The sequence below is a fragment of the Corvus kubaryi genome, unplaced genomic scaffold (genome assembly GCF_017639235.1).
Source record: "Corvus kubaryi isolate FWS band 111438036 unplaced genomic scaffold, C.kubaryi_AGA036_p1.0 134, whole genome shotgun sequence".
Taxonomy (NCBI): domain Eukaryota; kingdom Metazoa; phylum Chordata; class Aves; order Passeriformes; family Corvidae; genus Corvus; species Corvus kubaryi.
In genome coordinates, this window is record NW_024580668.1 from 5494506 (window position 1) to 5521162 (window position 26657).

At 41.7% G+C, this 26657-nt stretch overlaps 1 protein-coding gene across 3 annotated transcripts in view; it reads right to left on the reverse strand.

Annotated features, from left to right (window-relative positions):
* Positions 1-1612: 1612 nt before the first annotated feature.
* Positions 1613-26657, reverse strand: part of DIDO1 (death inducer-obliterator 1) — a 48773-nt gene continuing 23728 nt past the window's right edge. For 2 of the 3 annotated variants that reach the window (XM_042046430.1, XM_042046422.1), the window contains exons 8-17: positions 18344-18791; positions 17264-17423; positions 16736-16852; positions 16410-16514; positions 15815-15950; positions 15126-15672; positions 14177-14330; positions 13096-13185; positions 12265-12460; positions 1613-6688 (exon numbers count right to left, since the gene is read on the reverse strand). In XM_042046430.1, coding sequence (XP_041902364.1) covers positions 3330-6688; positions 12265-12460; positions 13096-13185; positions 14177-14330; positions 15126-15672; positions 15815-15950; positions 16410-16514; positions 16736-16852; positions 17264-17423; positions 18344-18791 — 5312 coding nt within the window. In that variant the 3' untranslated portion in view covers positions 1613-3329. Of the gene's footprint in view, positions 6689-10166; positions 12461-13095; positions 13186-14176; positions 14331-15125; positions 15673-15814; positions 15951-16409; positions 16515-16735; positions 16853-17263; positions 17424-18343; positions 18792-26657 lie in introns of those variants that run through there. The other variant, XM_042046438.1, reaches the window with a different exon arrangement.

Sequence of the window (26657 nt, forward strand, 5' to 3'; positions counted from 1 at the left end):
ATAACCCGGGAGGGAGCCCCGGCCGCCCAAAATCGGCGTTAGTCGGTTCGCATCGGGGTTGGGAGGAGATAAGGAAAGAGAACACGTGGCCGCAATGTGTATTTACAGATGTACTTCAGGTTCTGGACACACGGTGTACTGTTTTAGCTGATTTGCGGGGGTTGGCTGGGTACATGCTCTTATCCCAAATTTAAACTAATTAAACCTATTGGCTGCTGAGTTTAAGGTTGAGATCCGTCACTCGGCTTTGTCGGTAACGGAAAGCTCACAGAGAGCAACGGCCACGGCCCGGCTGCGCCACCTGCACCAAGAGCAGCACCAGGGGCACGGAGGAGGCGAGCCAGGGCCGCTTGTGCAGGAAGGAAAAGGCAACGAAACCACCTGGTTTAAAGGAAAAACCAGCTGGATTAACGGGAATCGCTTGTCATTCCCCACGGGGGCCCTGGGGCCGCCTCAGCCCCGGACCCCGCGGGGAGAGCCCGACCGGGGCAGCGATGGGTCCCCGGCCCACCCCGCCCCGGGGTACGGATGGGAAAATTGAGAGAAAAAAAAAAGGTCCCAAGGCAGCGTGCACAGACATTTCCATGAAGTGTAGCCACAGCCCGACAGTTTCACTTGTGACTTTCCCTCTAGACACAAACCCAGAAATTTTAAAAGCAGTTTTGTGCACACTGAACTCAATACACACTTTCCTACTTCTCTAATCCTCCTCCACACTCCCCTTTACAATGCTCACAGTTGGAATAGTGCAGCCTTTTATAGACATAATATTTCTGCTTATATTGTTCTAGACTTTGCAGGAAGTTTTACAGAAAAAAAGATTTCTCAAAATACTCTTTGGAAAGTTAGCTTAGTACAAACATAGACAAAAGCTCAAAATAGTGGGTTCTTTCATGTTAATCAAAAGTTTGGACAAAGCCAGAGAACTGTTTTTTCTCTTTCCTACAATGCAGGACAATCATTGAGTACCATTTTTAGTCTCTGTAAATTGAGTTAAATTGTCATGTTGGGTTCAGCCTGGCTTTTACTGCCTGCTGCTCTGGAGGATACAGTAACCCTGCTGCAAAATCCAACTCCAGCTGATTGTTAACTACATAAAGCTGTGGTTTAACAAAGTCACTGCAGCCTGTCTATGCTGTTGATTTTTTTTGCCACTTGATCTCTGGAAGGATGGATTTACCAGTCCTAAAGCATAAACAGATTCCCCAAACTACTAAAGGAGAATTTCCTAGAAGCTGAAAAGCCACACATCTATTTAATAAAAATGTAAAGTCAAGAAATTCATAAATGGTGTGACCTGAATTAATACTTTTTCTTTTCTTCAGATTTTTTGATGTAAAAATCTTCAAATTCCAAGCTTCCTGATTCAAATGTAAAAAAACTTCAAAATAAATTATGGGGTGCTTTAGAACTGAGAAGAAAATCATAAGCACAGATATTTGCTGCTTTTTAGAAGGCCCACAATCAAACATTGGCTGGCTGTGACATCCTGCAAAACATCTGTCTAAACACCTGTAAACTATGAGGAAATGAAACCTGTGTGCCATCAGTCTCTCGCGGGTTGTTGAGAAATAGCAAAATGTAGAAAGTAATAGACACATACACATTTAAGAAAAGGACAACAGCTCTCTGTAGGTGTTTATTCTACTTACGGTAACAAAAACCTGTGAAGTCCCATATTTTAATGTACAGTGATATACTTTGCCGTATAAAATACAATTTACAGAAATTTCTAGCAAGTAAACCTAAACAAACACACATTTTGCATACTTTTATGTATGTCTTTAAATTAGAAACATCTCATTAAGAAAAAAAATCTTACACCATAGTTGATGTTTGCATTTAATACAATGTCTTTGCGTGTTACCGTTTTCCCTTGGGTTCAGGATGAGAGGATCATTTCAGCCAGCAAATGCTGGATGTGCAAGGACCTTCAAGAATGTACCAGTGTGACTGTGGTGACACACACACTACCTGTAATATAGTCCCCAAGATGCAATATGTTTACAGGAATCTAATTTTACATTTCCAAATCTATTTTAGCAAAATACCAAAATATTTACCCCAATGGTTAATTTACACATTCAAATAAATTACTGGGGTTTTATTTCACACTTTAGAATTACGTGCTTGAGGACTACATGAGAAGTAGCAATGTGATGTATTTCACCGTGGAAAATGTCCCTCTTCAATCACAACATGATGTACCACCGTAATTTAAACTTTAATGCAGCTGTGTCTTTTTCAGTGGAGAGTTTTATATACACTGACAGCCTAAGTAGGGCCTAACAAAAGAACAGTATCATTTATTTTTCAAGAGCCCTTTTAGAATGAAAGAGCACTTCTATAATGAAAAGTTCAATCAAATTGGGACATTTCTTCAATCTGTGGAAAAATTCTAGAAAACATAAACAAAACCAAAAAATGCTCCACTAAATCAGTTCAATTGAAGTAACAGATTTAGTGGCCTATTTAACCAGATTCTCTTCCTTCCTTTGGTTTACCAATTTTCAAAATAAATGTCTGATGCTTTTTTAAGTTTTGCTGGTTATAAAGGTGCTACTCGTGTATTTTCTCTAAAGACAGGTTTGTAAACATGGGATATTTAAAACTTCATGAAAAATAACTAAGTATGACTTGTTTCTTTGCTGTACACTTAACAAATGGATTCCAGACCCAAAATGCGTATATATAAAAGGAAGATAGTGCACTTTAAGCTTATAACAGTCCATTTCCAAATCCTCCATCAGTCACAAGTAATTATGAACACTGTTCTTTTGCAGCCTTTTCCTAAACACATGACCCTTCCATTGTAAAAGAAACATGACACCAACATTTTTAGTGTGTGCTGTAGGAACAATTTTGACACCAAAATATCATGTAAATGAGATGTAAAGGTATGGCTCCTCAGGTCTGGATTAAATTCTCCTATAAAATTACAATTCAAGTTACTGGAAAACATAACTTTATAATCTTAAAAAGCAATATGCTCTTCTTAGACTTTTTCCATTTCTGTACTGTAAATGGAAATTTTAAGATAAAGATGCAAGTAGAAAAAACAAAATCTCAGTACAGGTAACGTTGTGAATCTTTATAAGAAAAACATTATGCACAAAATGCAGCAAGTGAAAGTCCAATATGTTCTTGCTTTTCATCTATCTGATTATTTTCATTCACAGTTGTTCAAAAATTGCTAATTTGTCAGTACATTGGGTAAGGCTAGTTTTACAACAGAACTTTTAAAAGGTGAGAATATGTACAGTATTTACAGATGTGCAGTCCTTGCTGCGTGGCAAAAGTGTATTTTGTGGGAAGTATCAGTCACAGTTCTATGACTGATTGCTGGAAGATGAAGCTTCAGTTTCCACCGGTTTCTGAGTTTCCTTCGGTGTTTCTGGCTTCGTCTCTTTACCAATTTCCTTACTCTTACTCCTATCTTTGCGATCTTTCCCTCTTTCCCTGTCGCGATCTCGATCTCTGTCTCGATCCCTTTCCTTTTCCCGGCTTCGATCCCGGTCCCTGTCTTTCTCTCTGTCACGATCCCTGTCTCTGCTTCTCGATCGCTCTCTATCACGTCTTCTGTAAGAGTCCCTCTCTCTGTTTCTTGTCCTATCTCGGTCTCTGCTTCTTTCCCAGTCCTTACCGCGCTCTGAATCCTTGTCTCTGTCTTTGTTTTGGCTCCTATCTCTATTTTTATCCCATTCCTTGTCTCTGTGTCTCTCCCAGTCCCTGTCTCTGCTCCAGTTTCTGCCACGGTCTCTTTCCCAAGGTCTGCCATGTTCTCGATCCCTTCGTCTTTCCTCAAAGCCTCTACCTTGGCGGTTATCTGCTTGTTGAGGCTCTGGCTGATCTAAACCCTTGTCTTTATTTCCTCCCTCATATCTCTCTCTCTGTCTCCCTTCAAATGTCTGGCCTCTATAGTCAGGATTTTTGCCTTCTCGGAAGTCAGTTGTGGGCCACTGTCCTTCCGACTCAGGTCCTTGCCCAGACATATTGGAAAGAGATGCAGATGGTCCACCTTCCTCCCACATCTCTTTTCTGTGAGTTGGTGGATGGCTTGGAAGGTCCAGGAGTGGTCTTGGGGGTGGTTTCATACCTTGTGGTGACTGACCCTGGTAATGAAATCTAGGAGGTTCATCTTCTTCTGGAAACATTGGAGGTGTCCCTCCTCTTGGTCCTCCAAACTGATGTGGTGCTGGACCTCTCTGGTTGGAAAATCTGGGTGGTGGGCTCCCTCTCCGTTCTTCATATGGCTGTGGCAAAAGTCCCCTTGGACCAGGCATATGATTTGGAGCTGTACCTCTCTGCCCTTCAAATTGATTTGGGTGAGGCCCTCTTGGTCCCCCAAAATGACCTGGGGCTGGACCTCTTGGCCCTCCAAACTGAGGGCCTCCTCTCTGTCCTTTAAACTGACCTGGTGGAGGTCGTCTTTGACCTCCAAAAGGAAAAGGTGAAGGTCCTCTGTTTCCCATAAACTGAGGGGAATCTGGTCCTTCAAACTGTCCTGGAGGCCCCATCATTTCATCATATTGGGAATCTGAGAATTCCATTTGTTCCATGTGAGGGTCCCTATGATCTTCAAAATGAGATGGTGACATTCCTCTTGGACCACCATGATAAGAAGGGGGAGGGCCCCTATTATCACCAAAAAGAGGTGGTCCATGCTGTGCAGAAAATAAGGAAGGAATGGGACCCTTTTGACCTCCAAACCTTCCAGACTGAGGTCCTCTTTGCCCATCATTATTTGGAAAACCATGCTCTTCAGAGAACTGTGGTGCTGGCCCTCTAAAATTAGGTCCATGAGGTCCTCCAGGTGCATTGAGCATCATTGGAGGCCCCCCTTTCTGCCCAGACATAGAAAATGCTCTATTTTCCTCAAAGTGCTGTGGAGGAGGTCCACCCTCACTCTGAACTGGTATGGATTCAGTTTGTTCTACAAATTGATGAGGATTTCTTTGTTCATCATATTGCACTGATGAAAGACCCATCTCTGGTTCAAAGTGTCCAGCTGCCTTTTCTTGTGGAGGAAACATTGTATTTGAAAAGGAATCCCTTCCCATTGCTTCCTTTGACTCATTTGACCATGACACTTGATGCATATCTTGCAAAGACGGGCTGTCATTTGATGTGGAGAAATTAGGCTGAAAAGATGTACTTGGAGGTGTTGGAAGCAGCACTTTACGTGTAGGTTTGGAAGCAGAAGGATCTCCAGAAGCTGTTTGACTCAAGTTTTCCAAAGTAACTTGAATGCTGTGTTCAAATTTGCTGTTAGATGTCTCTTTCTGGGGCACTGTAGATGTCTGTTCACTTGAAACCCAATTATCAGCAGTAAAACCAGGCTGAGTAGTGGAAGTTAAAGCATTATCTTCCTTACCAAGTGAAGTCTGCAAAGCATTTGGAAAACTTTCTGGAGCAACTTCTCTTGTGGATATCTCATTCTGTACTACCTGTGGCTTTATTCGAGAATCAGCATTGTCATTCTCTGTTGCCATTCTTCGAGCTTGTCGAGGATCTCTGTTCTGCCTTGGGTCACAGCCCTGGTTTAAAACTTGTGCTTGCTGATTTAAAGATGAAGGTAAATCTACTTTTTGTGTAGCTTGCTGGCCCTGATGGAATAATTCGGTCTTTATTAGGGAAGCTTTTGCTGGTGGAGGTGACATTAAAGCATCAGACACTGAAAAGTGAGCCATTGAAACACCAACAGCTGCTCTTTGTTGTCTGAGGGCTTCTTCTTGTTCCTCTAGCTGCCTTTTCTGTTCTTCTATTTGTTTGTTTAATTCTTCCAACATTTTTTGCTGTTCTACCAAGGAGGAGGATGCAGATAAATCAGAAACAAATGAAGCAGATGTTTCTGAAGAACTGCTTTTACTGTCTGTATACATTTTGTTGGGTAAATCATCAACAGTAACTTTTGCTTCTTCCAAGATAGTTTCATCCTCTGGATCATAGGCCTCATCCTCTAGTTCTGCTGTAGTAGATGGCTTTTCCACACTGTATCGTTTGTCACTTTCACCAGTCTGCATTTCAAAGGCTTTCTCTGGACCATATTCTTCCTCAGGATCATAAGGTCTGTCATCCTCCTCCTCTTCTATGGCTTTGTCCTTGGACATCTGCCCAAACTGCTGCACGATGGGATCTAACAGAGGAACCGCTGACACCCCACTATCTGCTGCAGCTTGACTTTCCTGACTGGAAGACTGAACAGTTCCAGAATCCTTGGCAAGAGGCTCAAAAGTTTTCTTTTTCCCAAAGAGGGTCTGCAGGATGTGCTCAAGAGGCGTGGCAGTTTTTGAGGATGATGAGTGTGTGGCAGTGCTGCTTGCAGGAGCGGCCGTTGAAATCGGTGGGGTCACAGTAGTTGTGGGGCCACTTTTAATGGACGACAGTATTTTTAATACTGAAGGTGTCACTGCTGAGGTGTCTGGAACGGGAAGTGGGGGTGGAGGTGGAGGAGGAGATCCAGGAGGTGTTGTACTCATGGTGGAGTCTCCTGAATAAAGTGTGTATTTTGGGGTTTTCTTCTCTTGTGAAGCTGGAGGCCCTTTAGAGAACAGTGATGGTTCACCTTCCTCATGTGTTTGAATTCTGCTTCGCTTCTCCTCTGTCTTTTCTGTCTCAGTGGCCGGACGTTTCCCTTTCTGACAGATGACCAATCCAAGGATTAAATTTGGCCGAGATGACTCAAGACCTGAAAGAGAACACAAAGACTGTATATATAAAAACATGATTTTTAATGATGCTTTCAGTAGAAACCTATTATTTTACAAATTTTCATTAGTCCATAGGCATATGCATTTGTATTTCTTACTTTTTATATGTATCTATACATAAGTTTAAAAGTTTAAATTCCTTCCTCAGTATTTTTAATAAAAGACTGCAGCATCAGGCATCACTGTTAAAGTGTCTCTGCAAAAGTTCAAACCAAACAAAGTTGTTATATTTTTGTATCTTTACATTGTTTCTACTGTTCAACTACCCCCACCTCTCCTGAAAAATCAAATATTTACATTTAGTTAGCAAATATACACAGAGATACTGAAAAGTGAGAAAACCTGGGCTAAACATTGCTATTTGTGTTATAATCTGTGCTAAAAGTCCACATTGACACCAGTCTATAAATATTTTGTCTGTCTCCAAGTTCAATAAACACCCGTAAAGGCAAAAAAGATCACATCAAACAGCGTTTGGAAACAGTGTTCAAGCTGGTAATTACTCCCAGTTTGTTGTGGTTTTTTCCAGCCAGATATTATTTTAAGAGGCAATAGAAGCAGAGAAACCACAGATGTCCCAAATAAGCCCAGGAGAGGTGTTTGGTTGGGCCAGCACCTGGTGTGGGGGCAAGGTGGCCTTGGAGCTGCCAGACACAGTGTGGGTATTAGGCCTTGATACGTAAGTAAAACACACGATGAGCAGAACTGCTCCTTTGTGAAGAGCTTCAGACTTGAAGGAGAAGTATATCCAGAAATGATAAGAAAATTTCAGATAAAGAGGAAAAATGCAAAGGTCTGTAGGCCTGTCTCCTGCTATTATATTTTTTTTCTCTTACACACACAGTTCCGCTGGCACTTGTGGCAGATGCCTAGAATGAAGGGCAGGGAACTAAATCCTTAAACAAAACATGGTGGCAAATGTAGAGAATCTTTTAACTTCTGGACTAAATGGCTTTTAAAAGGCCCACATTTGAGGGCCACTGTCCTTCTCCCATATGTGCCATTAGTTATGATTTGCATCAGCATGGAAGCAGTAATATGGAAACATAAAATAACCTGTGAAATAGAAGATAATATTGTGGAATAAAAGATAATATTCATTGTGGATAAATGGCAAGGTGAGGGCTCTGACCTAGGTTGACCCTTTTATTCAAGATCCCATAAGCAGGAGATTTTTATATATATGTTCCTTGTTCTCATTAAATCAACTTCTCATTAAGCAACAATTTTAAATATCTAATTATTAGCACCAAAAACTTTTTGATACCAACGCAACCCCCAAACCCCACAGTAGCAGATACATTCCATTAGCAAACCACATCACACATACATTACTCTGGTGACACAACTCAGAAGTTTTACTGGGACTCCTAAATTTACCATCTAATGAGGAAACCACATCAGCTGTTTTCCTAAATTTATGTTAATGAGTAACAACTCCCCAGTTGGTGGGTGTTGACCAGTGCAGAGCATCTCACAAACAGGAGTTCACCCAGAAACTGCCAGTAGGCATTTGCTGTTCTGCTGTTGTTAAATGTTTTGGTTACCAACTTTCATGCAGAGACTTGTGATTTATGCAATTAGTCGCAATGAATTTCAAACACTGAATAACTGAAATAAACAGGTGTCAAAAATCCATCAGGCAGGATATCTAATAAACAGCAATTACTGAGAAATCAAGTTTGAATCCCTGTAAGAAACAGAGATCAAGTCACTAATTAAAACAGGGTAACATTTTAATACACTTTCAAGGCAAAAAATTCTAGCAGCAAGTTAATAGCATTAGTTATAAATTACTGTGTTTAGAATTTAGTCATCATAGAATAAATCCATTAAAACTTTTCATCTCGATACTGGAATTGTACACAAATAGAAATTTTGCCTAAACTGACTTCTACACTCACTCAGTTCAGAGCTCAAACACTACGCGATTCCTTCAATGAAGACACATGGCCAGAGCAGCTTTCAAAGGGCACAGCCCCATTCTATCTTAATATCCATAAATAGGTTAAGTGCCTAATTTTAGGAACAACGAAATGTTGACTGCAGTCTGCCACTATTGCTCAATGACTGTTTTAAAAGTGCTGCAAGCTGTGCTGGCAGAGTCAGTAGCTTTCAGTGCTAAATTATTTATAACAGTTATCCTATTATGCATTTGAAATCCACAGTCTGGTTTTATGGAGTTACTTCCTGTAACTAAAGCCATTAAGACAGGATATACTAAATACTAGTATTGAATTAACACTTGTCATCCTTAGCCTTAAATACATTTTTTCATTAGATCAAGTTTACCATATTTATGTGTAGATTTGCCCCATCTTTTCCTGTCATCAGTAGCTGCTAAAAGCTGACCTGCACTGTTCAAGACAACTTCATGTCTGCCTGTCCCTGACAGACCCATGGGATTAGACTAAGCACACCTGTGGTTAATTTTAAACTGCAGAGACCAATACAAGATTTTATCTATATTTTATCAATGCCATTTAAATATTTGTCCCAATTAATCATGAGAGCAATTGACAACTGTCTTTAGATTTGTGCCCCCTTAATTCAGGGCTGCAGATCACTCCCAGCACTGTGACACTGCTCCACATTCAGGCTCCGTTGCTGAGTGGAACTGGCTGGCACAGAAAATTGGGTTTGTAATGCCACATTCCTCTACTGCTGCTGCTTTTCCTAATGAAATCTGCTCAGCTGAACACATCAAACTCCATTCACAGTTTAGGTAATATTTTGGTCCATTTGTTTTTTTTAAGAGCATTCCAAACAGCATAAGGAGATTTCATGCCTTTGTACTTTATGAAAACCCACAGTCCCTATCAAAAACTACCAAAAGACATACCAGCATTTGTGGAATCTTTACTGATATATGTCTTGTTTTATTAAAATTCAGCTAGGTAAGATCGTTGTTACATTCCCATCACCACTAAATCCCTCAATAAATCACTTCCTATTAGTAATTAAATCTGATTATACTACTTTTTACAACTGGAAGTGGTAAGTGTGTATGTGAAACAGAGAAGTGAATTCACATACTGTAAACCACTGCAAAAGGACAGTGCAGAAGAGCCCATGACACATAAAATCTGGTAATATATATCTGAGTTAATGAAATATAAATCAGGATAACCCTCCATTTTCCTGTTTTTAAGCCGCCCACGTCACAGTTTTCTGCAGATCTTCTAGGTACTAGCGCAGTCCTCAGTTGTGTTCCAAATCCAATCCATCAGAAAACAGGAGAAATTCCTAATCCGTACGTGCCTGATGGAACTGGCTGATACAGCTGGAATATCTTCTAACTAGGATTTCTGGAGTGGCAGGGTTTGATTGTCCTCTCCCTCCTCCCCCCTCAGCTCATATCTATCTAAATATGATAGACCATCTAAAGGCAATGCTTTTCCAGGCCTTGCTAGACTCTACTGGAAGGCACACAATTAAATTTAAGGAGACAATGACCACGTTCCACAAAATATTTTTATTGATTGGTAAAGAAAGAAAACACAGTCAATTCCATCAGATGGCATTAAAAAGTGTGGATTACATGTTGTGGTTTTCATACATACACAAAACAAGAGGAACAGCTTACCTGATTCCTTTCACCTGCTTTTAAAACACAACACAACGTAGCACAGCTGTGAGATCAAGGCTGCCACAGGAGTTTCCAACAAGTGTTAATTGATGGCAGAACTCTTAAGTGAATCTTCTGTGAAACTGTTCCATCTCATGGCCTGCCTGCCCTTGGAACCTTGTTTCTGCTAACCTTTATCTACTTGGCCTACAACTATTTATGTCAATTTGAAAACCTGACTTACAAAATTTGCCTCCACAAACACCTTCAGATGAGACCTGAATTTGTTCTGAGCAAGTCCCTCTAGTTTTGAAATACTTTTGCACTTGAAACTCAGAAAAACCAGTCTGACATTACAAAGATCTCTCATTAATAGTAGAGTTTGGCTACATTTGCCAACCTTCAATCTAAGGTAAAGAGTTTAATTTGAAATGAGACCCATAATGGAGAAGTAAAAGAAGAGTAAAACAGAAAGCTGGTATTTCCACAGGAATGAAGGAGGCAAAAATTAGGTAAACTGAGTTATTTATCAGACCAGCAGACATTTACAGCAGATTCAATGGCCAATCCCATCCTTGTGCTACTGCCCAAAAAGGATGGCATTTCTTTAGTTCTGCCTGGAAAAACCAGTCCATGAGTTAAGACTTTGCCTACATCCCTGTGCCAAGGTGTTCTGTATTTGGTGTTTTGACTTCTTGGCTATGAAATAGCAGTAAGTTTTTGCCTACCTTTCAAAAATTCAGCAAGTAACAGACTATGAAGTGCTGACATTCAACAATTCTAGTTATACTGTAATTTAGACAGCAATAATGCCTTTTTAGCTACTGCCTAAAAACAATCACCTATTCTGTGCACTGTTCAAAGGACAGATAAAAGAGGTTTGAAGTGTATGAGAAAAATCTTGTCTGGGGATGCAGAGCAAGCACCCTTGGCCATCTCATGGAGGAAGGGACAGCACTTAACTTATGATGTTCCACCTGCTGAAAACCTGTCCCAGCCACTGTTGCTCCTGAGAATGCTTTATTGAGTTTAGTGCTACACTTGTATCTGAGGAGTAGAGCTCAGTCAGCTTCCCAGAAAGGTGAACTCCTTGTTGGTTGTTCCATACCTACCACGTAGTGCCAGCCATAGCCGTGACAACGGAGTTCTGCCTTCACTGCCACCTGCAGCTCTTCAGCTTCTCAAGCTGGTATTTACTATAAAACCTAGACCCTTGTTTGGAAACTAAGCATATGCGTCTCCTTATCCTTAGATGAAGATGACTTCAAATTTTGTAGAGGGGTGTTTCATGGTTGAATTCATTCTCAGTTCTTCTGTCACCATGTTCAACATGGGGCAAACTCACCAAACACTATTACAGGTAATTTTATCTAAAGATAGAAGATTCTAACCGTAAGGAATGGGTCCCTTTCTCCCCAAAGAACTGATTTTCTGAAGTCAGTGACTGGACTAGAGTTTGACCCAAGTAGAACAGAACATTTCGAACACCTCGTGCCCCACACTGCATGTGCAGATTAACTCAGCGTGGACAGTGACAATCCAGTGGAACCACCAGAAATGTTACCTGTGTCGTCACTCTGACTTCTTGGCTCCTCTGTGGAATAAGTTTCCTGCTTGAATTAAGTGATGGTGAATGGCTTGTAAGGGTCTAGGGTTTGTGAATTTAGGAGTTGCTGATAATAGGGTGGGAGCTTTTTGTGGTTTTGTTTGGGTGTTTTAAATATAGTGGCTGTTTCACATCCTTGGTTTTACAGGTAAACTCATTCTCCTAAGACATAAGAGCATCTTGTTGGAAAGACTAAAGTTTGGACAATTTTATCTTAGCAGAATTGGATTTCCAGCTCTTCCCTAATTACGTACTTTAAAACTGGTTTTTATATAAAAAAATTTAACTAATGATTACATTAAATATTCAACAATTTGTCTCAGATTGCCTTTTGTCTTGTGATTTTACCTAGCATTGAACCTCCCCTGTTTTGTGCTTACCTGGTCCCTCAAAGGGCAAGAGTTTGGAAGGAATTGGGTCCTTAGAACTCAGGGGGATCAGGTAGAGATCCTTGACATGTCTGTTGTTATTAGCTACAACACCAAAACGACCACGACTGCTAAAATAGGAGTAGAGAGAGATATAGGCAACTTCTTCTTCTTCTGTTGCAGGATGGAAACGAATCAAACACAATTCCTGGAATACAAAAACAAAGTGGAAAAATTCAACCTGAAACATACCAACAAATGAAATGGTAAAGGGCAGATTCCAGGGGTAAAAATAAACCATATATTTGTCACTCCAACTATGCCTTCAGGGCAACACTCTAGATTTAAGAGACTACTGCTGTTCAATTTGCAACATTAAAATAGAATTTGGTTTGTCGTTTTCAGAAACACAAATTACTTGTGTATCTTACATCAAACTGAACAGCTTGAGGCTCAAATGAAAAAGAAATGGAAAATTCTTAGTTTCATGTTTATCTCTATACTGTGTATCATTTTTTCACTTCTGAAGTGGTTTTAATACAAAAATATATTAAATACATTAAATGATAACTTCCTTTTCTTTAAAATTTGAATTTCAATCTTAAATATTTCAGTTAGTAAATAGTATGAAGATTTAACTACTGTGCAGGAAAGAGATCAAGATTTACAGCTCAATAAACACATTACTAAAATAAATAAAAAATTTCAAAGAAGTGGTTTAGATAGTTTTCCATGTGTGATCCATGTCAGTATTTGCTGTTTACTACTCTATATTATAAAAAGCTTTCATTTTACATTGCTGTCTATTTCTTCTGGGTTTTGCAAAGGATTTTAAGTGAATACCTTAGAAAGTGAAGATTTGAGTTTGCCAACATAATCCCAGACTGTCTTCGGTGAGATCCTCCCACCAATATGAATTGTGTCAGGTAAATCCTAAACAAGAAGTATTACATGGTAGTGTGAGAAAAACCAAAAACAAAAACCAAAAAAGGCAGTGCAGGTTGTCCCATCCCAGTAGCCCAGTGGATAATTAAATTTTAGTAAACTTTTGTACATATGTTTTTAATTCAGCCATGCTGTTCCTAAATTTGGAGGTGTTTAATTATGGCATGTGACCCAAAGGCCAAGAGGATACATGGAACAGATACACACCCCCAAACATGGAGAGCAGCAACACATCAAACAGTTCTGCATGCCCATTACTGGCATTTAGAGGGGAACTATAATATGTAACATACATATTGGCTTTTATAGGAAAGCTGCTATCTGAAACACAGCTTTTCTCCACATTTTCAGTGACCCCAAGTCACTTGAATTCTGGTGACCTTCCTGTCACAAGGACAGTGAAACTCATTTCAGCAAAAGCAGTACTCAGAAGAACAAGCAACCCTACTAAGTCCTAAACCACACATTTGTGTTTGAAAAATCCTAAGTCATCTAAAATGCCCTTGAGAAGAAAAAAGAGAAAGAAAAGCCTTTCTACTGTCTCATTATTTGAATGTACACCCTCTCAGAACAATATCATCCAACTGGTTTTACTTGAAAATTAGTAAAAAGGATGATACTTTTCATAAACAGCTGAACAAAATTTTCTAACATTACATCAGTGACCCATCTGGTCTGAGAAGAGAACAAGGCACACACTTAAAAACACTGACTCTAAAACAAGGAACCTGATGTAAAGCCATTATTCCATGTCAGATCCTAACATATGTATAAACACATTAAAAGACATTAGAATTCTTCACAGATTTGTGGGGAATTTTTAAAAGGCTGAGTTTTTTTCTTGAGCTACTTTTCCTATTACTACATGGATGTCTTTTACCACTGCTCCAGTTCTAATGTAACTCTATAAACGCACAGTGCCCCCAGCCTCTCCAGCAGCAGGAACTGCAGCACAGACCCATTCCAAACACACACACACCTCACTAAGATAATCAAAGCACCCGGAGACTGGATACGCTTTAGTGACAAATTTGGCCACACTTTGCATGTTAATAAATCCTTTCCAAATGGTGTTGAGACGAGAGAGAAAGAGGGAAGTGTCACTGTCCTGAGGTGAGCGAGGCTCTGCAACACTGCAAAACAAATCCAAACAGAAAGGTTACAGCATGCAAATGAGGATGGGCCCTTTATTTTAAATTTTCTTCCCTCCTCCTATTGATTCAATACTTTCTTTTTAATAAGTAACAAAATTTTTACTAAAGGCTTTAATGTTTTCCATTAACTTGGAATTAGTTAAAAAAGCGAGGAGCAACAGAAAATAAACTTGCAGCTGCAGACAGGCAAAGAGATGCTAAAAGGTATGACTTTTATAAAACCAGTTACAGATTTCTCACTAATTAAGTCAACAATATCCCTCTGAAAGAGATTATGAAGTAAAAAAACTTGCTATGAATAAAATTATTTTAACTGCAATTGCAAGAGGATATACTCAGCAGTATTTATTTTTACTATTGTGTATACTCAGAATGTGAAAGAAAGCCATTTCCTTTCAACTTGATCATCTGGTTACTTTTAATTTGTATTTAGACATAACAGTATTTTAATACAGGATGAAAATCTCTCCCATGCACTGTCTTTCTAGATATTAATGTGTATGCAGACTTCTAAGTCTGCATGACACCTTTAAGTTCTATTTCTCTGCTGGAACACTGGAGAATCTTTGCTGTCAACATACACTGATGCTCTGAAAACTTTATCAGCTAGAGAAGCCGAATGAGGAGAGACAGCATTTTAAAAGTGTGAATCAGGCTCCCTGAACTATAAACCTCAACAAGCCTTTTAGCTGAGGGAAAAGGAACAGGACATGGGACACATGGGAGTCTGCAGAGAGCCACAGGAGGGATGTGGCAGCTGCTGAGGATACGCACTTGATGTTGGGCGACTGATGAACCGCCAGGTATCTGGGATCTGGTGAGGAAGACGGTTTGGTTAGGATTGATTTGGGGACAGTCATAACTGGTTTGGAAGTTTCCTGTTTGGTTTCCCCCGTTGAGACTTTTTCAGCTGCGGGCCCAGGACGCGGGGCCGGGGTCACGATCCCAGAGGAGCTGCTCATGGCTGTCCTGGGGTCTCTGCCAGAAACCGTTACGGTTGTGACAACGGGGCCAGCACAGGAGGCAGGGAAAGCAGAGACCTCTTCAGGTACTGCAGAGTCTGTGCTGTTCTGGCTCTGGCTTGTAGGAACATATGTTCTTTCTGTGGTTGGCTGTGGAACTGTTTCTGCTGCTGGTTCAACATCAATTTCCATTGCATCGTCAGCAATGGGCTCTTTGTCAGGCTCTGCTGCCGGGGCTGCTGCAGGACTTTCATACTTGGCCTGGACTTCTGGCTTTGATTTTGACTCCACCTTCTTAGCAGAAGCCCCTGACTTCACCTTCTTAGCTGGTATCTCATCTTCTGATGCTGAAATCTGACCTGTAGATTTATATCAAGCACTTTTTGATTAGTATTTAACAGTAGTTTGGAGAAAGTATTTCAAAAAAACCAAATAAACAAACAATACTCTTAAGCAACAGTTATTTTACTTTGCCCAAGGCCAGCATTGTAAATAAAATACCTGTACAGATTTTGCAGTTCAGGTCAAAAAGATGGGCTCGATGCTGACTTGTTGTATCCTTCAACATGCTGCTAAAAACGTCTAGAGAAGGAGCACTGCTCAAATTGGGTGCAGTTCGGGTTGACTCCTGCTGTTCCTAAAAGTCAACAAGCATAAAAAATATAACAGCTGATCATTAACTTTAACAATAAAAAAATACTTTGAAAACTGTTAATTCACTTCAGTTCTTTAAAAGAATACATAAAAGGCCTTGCTTAAAGCATATCATATTAAATGGAGTTATCACATGATATGTGCCCTCATTTCATGCCATAGTGCTCTCAAGTAGAGCTAATGTTCAGAAATAAAAAATTTCTCTGTAAATTGACATCAACAGCTGAAAAATACACAGCATCTTTGAAGTGCCTGCAAAATACACCTATCACTGGCTGTTGCAGTCCTTCACACTTGAAGGATGCTCATAGCACATCCAGTGAGCAATGATATCACCAGAGTTCAGAGAAACAATCTGCACTTCTGGTGACAAATTTGAAGCCCTACATGCCATTTCTCCCCCTCCACATCCTCATGCTGAAGGAACATCCCCAGTACTCACATCAGAGTCAGACACTGGTGGCGAATCCTCCATATTGACAGCAGGCACATGTTCCCGTTTTACAGCCGTTTTCTTGATTTCGTGAGATTTGCTTCTTGACTCCATCTGAGAGAAACAAAACAGTGGTGGTAAAAGCTCCATATATTTCTTTTACTCCGTACTTTGCTATCATTTGGTATGTGGTAGAGAAAAAGTGTATTGAAACTGAGCGTTATTAGTATTTTGTTAGGAAGAAACTGGTGCATTAACATATAATGGGTGGTAAAGGTTGGCAAACTTGCTCTTAATTTCTACTTTAGGACATAGGAAAAAATTATGTTACTTACTGCCTTAGCTGGTTTCTCTTTCCACACAGACAGCTCTTTAGATAAAAGTTCTTCTGGCTTCATTCTCACTAGTTTTGACAGGGAGATTTCCTCACGAAGGACACGATGGAAAAGTCCCTGAAAACAGAAGAGACTTTTGCCATGCTGAAGAGAACTTGCTTAGGTAACTGATGAGGTTACAGTGCTGGGCAGGCAAAACCTACTCCAGTTTCTTAATTTTCTATTAAAAATATCACCTACTTATAAGTAAACTTGGAAAGGTGCAGCGATCAGAAAACAGGGATGAAATAAACCCCAAGTATAAATATGTCACCAAGTGCTCAAATAAATACCAACCACCAACTAAAGTAGGCTTTGAAGTCCTACTTATATAAAAATATTATTAAAAGTGTTCGAATGGCTTTATAATAATATTTTATAGTATAATTCCTAAGTCTCTGTTTCGAAACTCTTAATGTTGAGGGTAGAGTCTGACATACCATTAAAGCCCAAAAGCACTTTCTGTGTAAATTTAAGAAAATCCCAAACCTGATTTTTGGGGTCCTTGAGATTGAACATGATGCTACGGTATTTGCTCTTGTATCTGTTGTCCGTCACTTGGAACAAATTAAACATTTCCTTCTCGATGTTGAGTGCCACTTTCCCTACTTCACTCTCTGTCATGACCAGGTCATCGCTGTCATTGACTCTGTTGAAAACAAGAACAGGAATGTGTGGTTAGGTCAGCTGTGAATGGTCAGGCACAGTCACAAAAAATAATTTTTCAGAGCTGACCTCAGCTGCTCCTCACCCAGGAAGGGCTCAAGACTCCTTTAAATGACACCTCAAAGCCAAAGTCCATCACAGGACTTGAACTCGGGCAAACTTTAATTACTGCCTGCAGATGGCCATGGATGACACAGCTTTGGGAGACCAAGTCTGCCTTTACTCCTGCTCATGGCACTGACATCAGGAGTTTCTCTGCCAGGAGTGACACAGGGAGCCCAAGTGCTTGACATTCAGTCCTTGATTCCCCACTGTGACCAGGATTTCCAGTTCAGAGACAATACCAAAGGGCAGTGCTCCATGTAAGTCTTGATGGTTCACATTATCTTTAATAATCATTGGGGGGAAATCTGCATTTTTTGTGTGTTTGGGGCTTTTATTTTTCCTTTCATAAGTGATAGTTGCCCATTGACCAGAATTTCTTGTTGATTTTTATGTTGGGAGAGGAGGGAATCTCTCCTTCAGTGAGCTTTAACCTTTCACTATGGTATTTCCTGTACTATGTTCCCTACAACTCTGCATCTCCAACACTGCCATCTCTAGACTTTAAAACTCAGAGCACCTACATTATAGAAGTTTCTATGCTGTGATTTAATCCTTCAACTGCAATTGTCTCAATATAAATGGAATAGTGAGATTTCTTTTTCTAAAGGCTTTATCACATGCACATTTATTTTCTATCAGGATTTTTTATTTCAAATATAAACCTGAAATGCCGACTGCACCTGTAGTAATTTGTTGCATAAATTCAATCTCTCAAAATTCCTTATCAAGACAAACTAGACTCTGCATGCTAGTTGTAGATGTAGCTTCCTATATAAAGTAAGTGTTTTGAATTCCCACCTCTTCCATAAAATTTCTTTCAGGGATCGTCGAATGTTTTGTCGAATCTGAGAGTTGGGCTGTGACTGGGCAGAACTGACTGATGCTTTTGCTTGACTACTTCCAGCTGCAGCTGACATGGAAGACAGTGAAGGCTTTTTGAGTCCTCCACTCAAACTGGAAGACAGAGCTGCTTTCTTGGCAACTGATGAGCCATGAGAGAGAGGTGACTGTTTGGAAGGAACACTGCCTGATGAAGGCCAAGGTTTCTTGGGAATGACACCTTTGAAACTTCCAGCAGGTTTCAGTGGTGGTTTAGTTAGTGACGTGTTGGAGTAGGATGGGGACTTCTTTGAAGGCAGATTTTTGGTGAGAGAAGAGGACTGTTTCTCCATGATAGATACCACAGTCTTCTTCGGTGCCGATGCAGACTCTGCTCGATCTTCGTTCCTTTTCTCTTCCCTTTGAGCTGTTAAAACAAAGAAGAAAATACAATATTAAAGGCTTAGCTTTATAACTTCCTGTTCATGAAGACCAAATACCAACCTATAAGGAAAAGTCTGTGAAATATCATATCCAGTGAATAACTACCAAGCAGGCAGTTCAAGCTATTTACTCTCACTTGCCTTCTTAAAAGTGATTTTAAAAACCATGCCATGATTGATTTGTTGAAAAATTTGTTCATAAGAAAAATGGGGGGGGAAGAAAGGCACCACCTTCAAAGATTCCTAAGTGGGATTTCATGGTTAAGCTTCAAAACCAACCCAGATTCTCATACATAAAAATAAGGCAATACAATACTCTACAATTAAACAAATTCTCATAGCACTTTACAGAACCAATTAATTACAGAGGTTGACCTGACAACAAAGTCCATGAATTTGAAACTGTACTAATACTACCCTAAGCTGAGTATTACTGAAGTTTAATAAATCTATTCAGTTCTTAGCTGAAGTCTAGATTTAAAGAATATTTAAACATTAACACTGCTACTCAGGCTGTAGCCATCTAACTCTCACCATTCTCAAACTATTTCATTCATAATACTCAGTTTTCCATTTAAAATTCTAATGCTACTACAATAATTGATATACATCATATACAAGAATATTAACAAAGTCTAAGTAAAAGCTCCTGTTTTCGCACCTGTTGAAGATATACTTGCACAGGATTTTACAAGCAAGTATGTTTTTAAACCGCATTTCATCTATACCACCTTCTGGCACTGACAGGAACAATTCAACCCAGCAAAAAAAAGCCACACCCAAAACCACACACATCTTGCGCCAACAGAACATCATTTCCAAGACATCAAAGTTACAGTGGGCAAACACCAGCACATGGATCCTGAGAGCTCAAATGAGGATGGGTCCTGAGAGAAACTACCAAAAAACAACTCCTAAAACAGAGTTGTTTCAAACCTTGCCAAATGTTTGTAGATGAATTAGCCCACAAGCCCTAGGTGCAAGGTGCAGGACACTTCCTGAGCAATATCCAGGAGTTCCAGTAACTTTACCAAGGACCAACTGGTCCCTCTTCACCTTCCAGGACTGCTCTGATGAGAGCAGAAATCACTGGAAAAGGTCTAAACTGTTCCATCGATCTGTCCTGAGATGGACTTGATAGGGACAACTCCTCCTGGGGGAAGTCTGGTTCAAAACACCCCACACATCAGCATAAATTCCCAATGGAATCATCCCTCAAATTGGGGAAGATTTGGAATTCTTAAGGGACAAATGATACTCCCTTATCTCGTGAAGAAATGGCCTTGCAAGTTTCTGCATGCCTAGTGGAAATCAGCACTCCCCTGGACACCAGCACGTGCTTCCAGCAAAGCCCCTCCTCACCCCCCTGTAACTGGCCCTCGGCGCTGGCAGCACCCACGGACACCGGTGGGAGACGAGCCAATAAACACCTTACCTTTTGTAAGGTGAAGTGCAAGAGTGTGTGCTCAACTTCTGCTGGAACACAAGAAGCCAGAAGATCCAGAAACACTATCTTTGTCCTGAATTTTCTCCTGGACGTATTTTACAACTGAGGATTTTTTCTGAGTCAGATTTAACTATTTGAAGTGTAAAACAGAACCTGCTGTCAAATGACTTTAAATCGTTTCACGGGCTGTGATGATTTTGCTATAAATGAATTACAGTTACTACCCAGACTTTTTCCTAGACTAGCCTTGATTCCTGTCTGACTGAGGGACACCTCCTGTGTGACCAACAGTGTCTCTCCCTATGTCCCACCTCTACCCTACCCTGCTAACTCTATTCCAGTTGTCAGGAGGACTCTGGAAACTCCAGGAGGCAGGAAGGAACTATTACTCCTTATAGATAAGGCACTATTGCTGATATGGTTGATTTGGTCAAGTTGGGTCCCCAGAGCCTGAGATGTAACCAGCCAACCTATTTTGAGCTCAGTCCTGAGCAGAGAGATGGTGAATATTCAAAACGTGCACACTGGTAACGCTACAGGAATTACTCCCATTCTCTTTTTCCTGGTTTATTTGATCTTCTGCACAGAATGGTACCTTTTCAGGCAGGAGGACAGCAGCACACTCTGTGACCTGCCACGGCAAGGCAGGACAGCACAGCTTGGCTTGCAGAGCGATGACAGCAAAATTCAGTCCTCAGCACCATGACATTTCGTTCTTTGTGGTTTACAGCAGAAGTACGACTGTAAATTTGTTCTTAATCCTCTATCCACTATCTATTTAACGATCAGTTCAAAGCAGTTAACAAACACTACATTGATAAAACTAAAAATACCAGAACCAAGGTGTTTTGTGTCCCTCAGATGTTATGCGTATGTAAAAACTATCCCCACACCAAACACCTGTTAGGAACAGCTGTATCACAGCAAGAATATTGAGTTGTAAAATAAATAAATAAATAAATAAATAAATAAATAAAAGCTACTAGAGTACAAAGCTAGATTGACGTTCCTGGCTTGAAGGTCAGCAGAGTCTGTAAGGTCCAAGGACACACAGAGGCATCCTTTAACCTGCCAGCTGACATCATGACTATTCTAAAGGTGTGTAATTCTGTGCTTCTTTAGCCAGTGGAAAACACGCAAATAGTTCCCAAGTATCACGCACACCTGACAGTTTCAAACTACAATGCCACTTTATACCAATTACGTCTCCTGAGCAGGACTTGTTGATCAGACATGGATGGCACAGATTCTCTATGTACTAACGCAGCCAGAAGTGACTCCTTCAGTTCTCCAGAGCTACCAAGGTCCTGTTCAAACTGACACTGTCCAATCAGTCATGTGTAGGTTTTGATAAAGAATCCAGAATACTAAGATTGTGTACAAATAACCTGTGACAGCTGTACAGGAAGCTAATCTAAAAAAAAAAAAAACCTCTTATCCTGTTTGGACAATGAGAAACCAGAATTTCTGTCCTATCAAGTTTTGGGTTTTAGTGTCAATGTGCTACCCCATAATTCGGCTAAAGCAACTCACTTAGCATTACAGGGGTCTTGGATCCAATGCTCAGGAGCACCCAGTGGAGGGTGGGAAAGGAGCAGGACCGTCTCTTGGGGTGGCAGCTCACTCTCCTATTGATCTATCCACAACATGAGCACACCCCAAAGATGACAGCATCTCCTAACAGGTATGGGAACATGGCAGATGTATGTTTGGAAGTGCTAACAGCAACATGTACTCTTTTCTGAGAGAAGTATGCCAACACATACAGAGTTTTACTTCTGAACAGATGCCAGAGTTGCACAGCAAATGGATGAGACAGACCATGGAGCAGGTATTCCCTCAGCCCGTGATTTCCAAGTGCTTAGCCATGCAGTCTATGGGCAGCATGAGGAGAAGGCACAGCCAATGCTACTGCACACACTGGCCACCGTGTTTTGCACCATGGTGGGTTTGGTCCTTTTCAGCAGTAGCTCCAGTGGACCTATAATAAATGCCCTAAACCAAATTTAAAATAAAAGGATGAGACAAGCACTGAACATCAGCCTACCCCACTTAAGAGATTAACATGGAGTTTCACCACCAGCAGTTCAGAGTAAGGCATTTGGTGGTTCTTCTACTCAGCACTTTTAACACCCAGGTGAACCTCCTCGGCTTGATGTCAGAAACACTATTTAAACCAACGAACAGTAATTCCTATTTGCCCCATTTTGTCCCGTGGGCCATTTGTTAGGACAGGAACAGGATCCTTACTGACTGGAGGGAGGCGTGGGCTAAAGAGACTGAGGTGCAGCTGCAACTAATGAGCCAATGCAGTCCCAGGGTGAAACCCAACGAATCCTCTGGCAGAAAACCGTGCATTGCTCCCAGGCTTAACAAACAGCATTACTATGGTGTGCTCACTACACACAGACCTGGAATCTCTCCCACCAGATGTTGACAGACACAGAACCACTCCCCTGAGGAAATTCCCTGTGCAGCTACACTTGACATGACGACACACAGCCATGAACGAGGCTTCTGCATGCAGAGCAGGACAGAACTGCCACAGCATCTGCTGGGACAGATGAGCCCGACGGTTCCAGGTACTTGTAAACATCTCAACACGGTGTCTCAACACTGCCAGGCCATTGTGGAGGCCCAATTTAAGCAGGATTTCCACAATGTAGGGCTGTTAACTTTACATGAAGGATTTGCAGGCTGTACTTGGATCACAGTCCACCAACACACAGAGGTTGGGTTTTACACCACCAGCATGTACATTACCCAATGGAAACTTTGTTTCTTCTCTGCTCTTTCTAGAATATTTCTGTATAGCATTCAAGTCTAGTCTGGCTCTTTCCCCTTTCCCTCCCCCCAGTCCTTCTTTGGAGGAATAGCTTTTGAAAGCCACTTCAAAAACTAATCTTGATTTCTATTTAAATTCTCATTTGTGATGAGCTGTTTTACTGAAACTATTCTCTACTTTTTCCAATTTTTAAATACCATAATAAATGTGCTATTACTTTTCTCTGTATAATTTTTAAATAAGTCAAATCACAGTTCTTTGAAAGAACTTCAATTTCTGGCTCTAGATGATGTTAAAACTTTTAAATGCTGTGAATAAACCACAGGCAGTTGTACCTGAAGAGCCCATTCTGCAATGACTCCAGTAAAGCCTTTTTTTTTGGTGGTTTTCTAAATTAAAAAAAAGCATCACAGTTCCTCTTACAGGACATTAAAAGACTTCTGTGAAATACATCTTGCAGCCATGTAGACTACTCTAAGTTTCTCTACAGAATTAAGATTTTGGCATATGGTTGTTCATACACCAGCACTATTGTCTCTGGAGTCCAGTATCTTAATATTCCCCCATGTTCTCTTCCACCTACATCAATCTACTTTTTTTCCCCAGGATGAAATTCCTCCAGGCAGTGTGTGAGGAGACGATGGCTGCGTCGTGTCCAGCTTGCACAGAACTTTCTGCAGTGGGAGCATAGGCCCAAGGGAGCAGGACATCAGGAACCAGCACTTGAGGGGACACTGCCCAATACAGAGGCAGCTCAAGCCTGTCTGGGTTTTACTGCTCCTTTCCAGACTCCTCTGTCACTACAATAGAGTTTTAGGGAAAAAACCAAAATCCCAGCTAACTTTCAGTCTTATGCACAGCCTATGGATTTCTGTGGCACCAACAGTAAGAAAGCTGGTAATTATCATTTTTCTGTAACAATAAATCTGTAAATTTCCACAATATGAATGCAACCTAAAGAGAGAACAGCCGTTGTGATCCACCTGGTCAAAACTGGATCACTTTTATGACTCTTTAGATTTTTATGTCTTTAGAGGGAAGAAAATTCAGTAGCACAGCACTGCAGTTGTTACAAACCCAAAAATACCTCTTAGAAACTATTTACACAGCCAGTGTAAAGGCTGGGCAGAGCTGAGCAATTCCCTACTGTGACAAGAGCTGACCTCTACAGAGGCACCAGCACTGGCCCTTAGAGCAGCTGACCCAGCTGACAGGAACACAGGTGTGCCCAGCCCAGCAGAGCCAGTCACCTATGCAGGAGCTGCCCTGCCAGCATTTTGGGTGTCACACAAAACTTGGGCTGTGACCTCGGCCTCGAAGTTCCGCTCGGTCCCGCAGCTCCTCGGGCTCAGCCGCAGGTGGCTGCGGTGGCTGTCCCTGCGCCGTCGTCCCAGCACACTGCAGCTTCTCTGCTCCAAGCGGGGGCAAGGCGAGGGCAGCCTGCTCTGGCATGCAGGGCAGCACAGGCTTCTGGCCTACAAGGGAAACACCTCACCCCTCTTTGCCAGTAGCTGAGAATTTAAGAACTGCATTTCCCCTCTGGAAAATTGTTGGAAGCAGAGGACAGGCAGGATTTCCCAACCTCAGAACTGGTGTGGTTCAGCAGCTTCCCTTGGCCACTCAGCCCATGAACCAAGAGGACTTTTCCAACGCAGCTGTGCCACAACCCCCTCCTGTGTGACTTGTGACATGAATAACCAGAACAGAGCAGAACTGAACGAACCCCCCTGCCCCGACGCAGTGGCCAATACTGAACTTTAATCCACATGTTCTTGCGAGGTGAAACCCTTTGGAACTGAAAAACCTGAGTAAAAGACACGGGTGAGCAGGTGCTTTAGCTGTCAGTCTTAAAAGCACTCCGCAACGGGAAGCTACTTACCAGTTCCGAGCCAGCTGTGCCCAGTCCCGTGCTGGGCCGCCTGACATCTGTGCCTCGGGCACTGCTCACCGCCGCTGGGTGCCCCGAAGCCCCCTCTGGTGGCACCGAGCACCGCTGCCGGCAGCTGTGCAGGTGAGCTCTGGAACCGCTGCAGCTCCGCGGCTGTTCGACTGCTCCCTCCTCACACCTCCTTTTTGTCACTTCCTTCAAAGATAACTTAGTGCCAGCTCTAATTCACCCGTGTTGAGCTGCTCTTAAATCGGTTTCAGTGTTAATTTTCACTGTTACCTGCCCCATCTCCTTCCACTTCAAATTTTATTGAACACTAGTGTCTGGCATGTGCTGCCTGCCCCGCTGCTGCTCTTAGCAAACCTCCATCAGTTCTAATCTGCACTGCAGTTAAGCTGCCTGTGTGCCAAGCCTCTACATTCAGGCACACAAAATAAACCTGTCTCTAATTTAGGACACTCGGAGGCAAAGGCCTGCCTTTTCTGCGGTGGTTTGTGTTCAAGGCAACCTGTAGCTCTATGCTGACGCACAGCTGTAGCTTTGACATACAAGCTTTATTTTAATCTAAATGATACTGTAGTGATCCATCTGATCTATGTTAGACAACTGCATCTTCACTCTTGCCCCCCTCCTGAGGGAGAGAGGCACTATCTGCAGCAAAAAAAGGGCTTCTTATTTTCCAAACTGTTCATGGATTGGCATCATCACTCCTTGCAGGGACAGGCCATCTTCAGGTTCCAAGTTCAGCACAGATCAGACACAGCGAATCAGCAGCAAACTTGACTCAAAGTGCAAGTGATCACCTCAAAAAAATCCCTTTTATTTGGGGACTAGCAAAGAACTTTTTCACTGGCTATGCAGTCAAGTAAGCAAGTTCAAAGAACTTAAGTAAAATTAGTAAAAGAAAGCAAAACAGCAAGAGGGTGGTGAGTGTTTTTAATCAAACTTTCATCACTTTCAGTGTTGATGATGAGATAAACCACCCTCATATGCACAGTGCCTCTGGAAGTGGTACCAGGTTTCTGCCCCCAACCCTTCCCCTCAGCAATGGTTCTCACACTGAATCCAAGCACCCCTGACAGCAGGAGTGCTGGCTTGCTGTCTCCGAGTGCCTCAGGCATGCTGGGTGCTTGAGAGGCACATGCCAGGAGCAGGGACCAGCTTTCCTAACTTAAAGAGATGGCAAAAATCTTCACGTGGCTGCCAGCCACAGGGCACGTGTAACATACCTTGTAGGGCAGAGAAGGGGAGCTCCAGTAGTTCACAGGCAGGAGATGAAAATGACTCCCCAAGGATCCCACTGCTCCTTTTAACTGGCTGGGTCCCAGGGGACGTTGGCTTCAACACCACTATGGTCTGCCTCACTCCACAGGCAGGGCTCAAGCCTTGTGCCAGCCCCGGGCCAGCACAGCTCCTGCCAGTCTCACGACGGGAGTTCAGCACTGGAGCTGCCAGGTTATACTCCTGTACAACCCTTCCAAAGCCAGGTCTCCAAGGTGAATTTCTCAGAACTTCTGGCAAACTCATCTCAGGTATGCTGATTATTATTTGGTCTGTCAGCAGCCCTTCTGAAAACTCCTCTAGTTCAAGTGTTTAGGGCAGACCTACATACAGGGCAGCCAGGTGTCCCAGAAAGTGGCCAGTAACAAAATCAGTAATTCTTTTCATTTCCCTAGTACTACTCAATACTTACTGCCTCTCAGGATGGGCCTACACTGCAGAATGCAGCA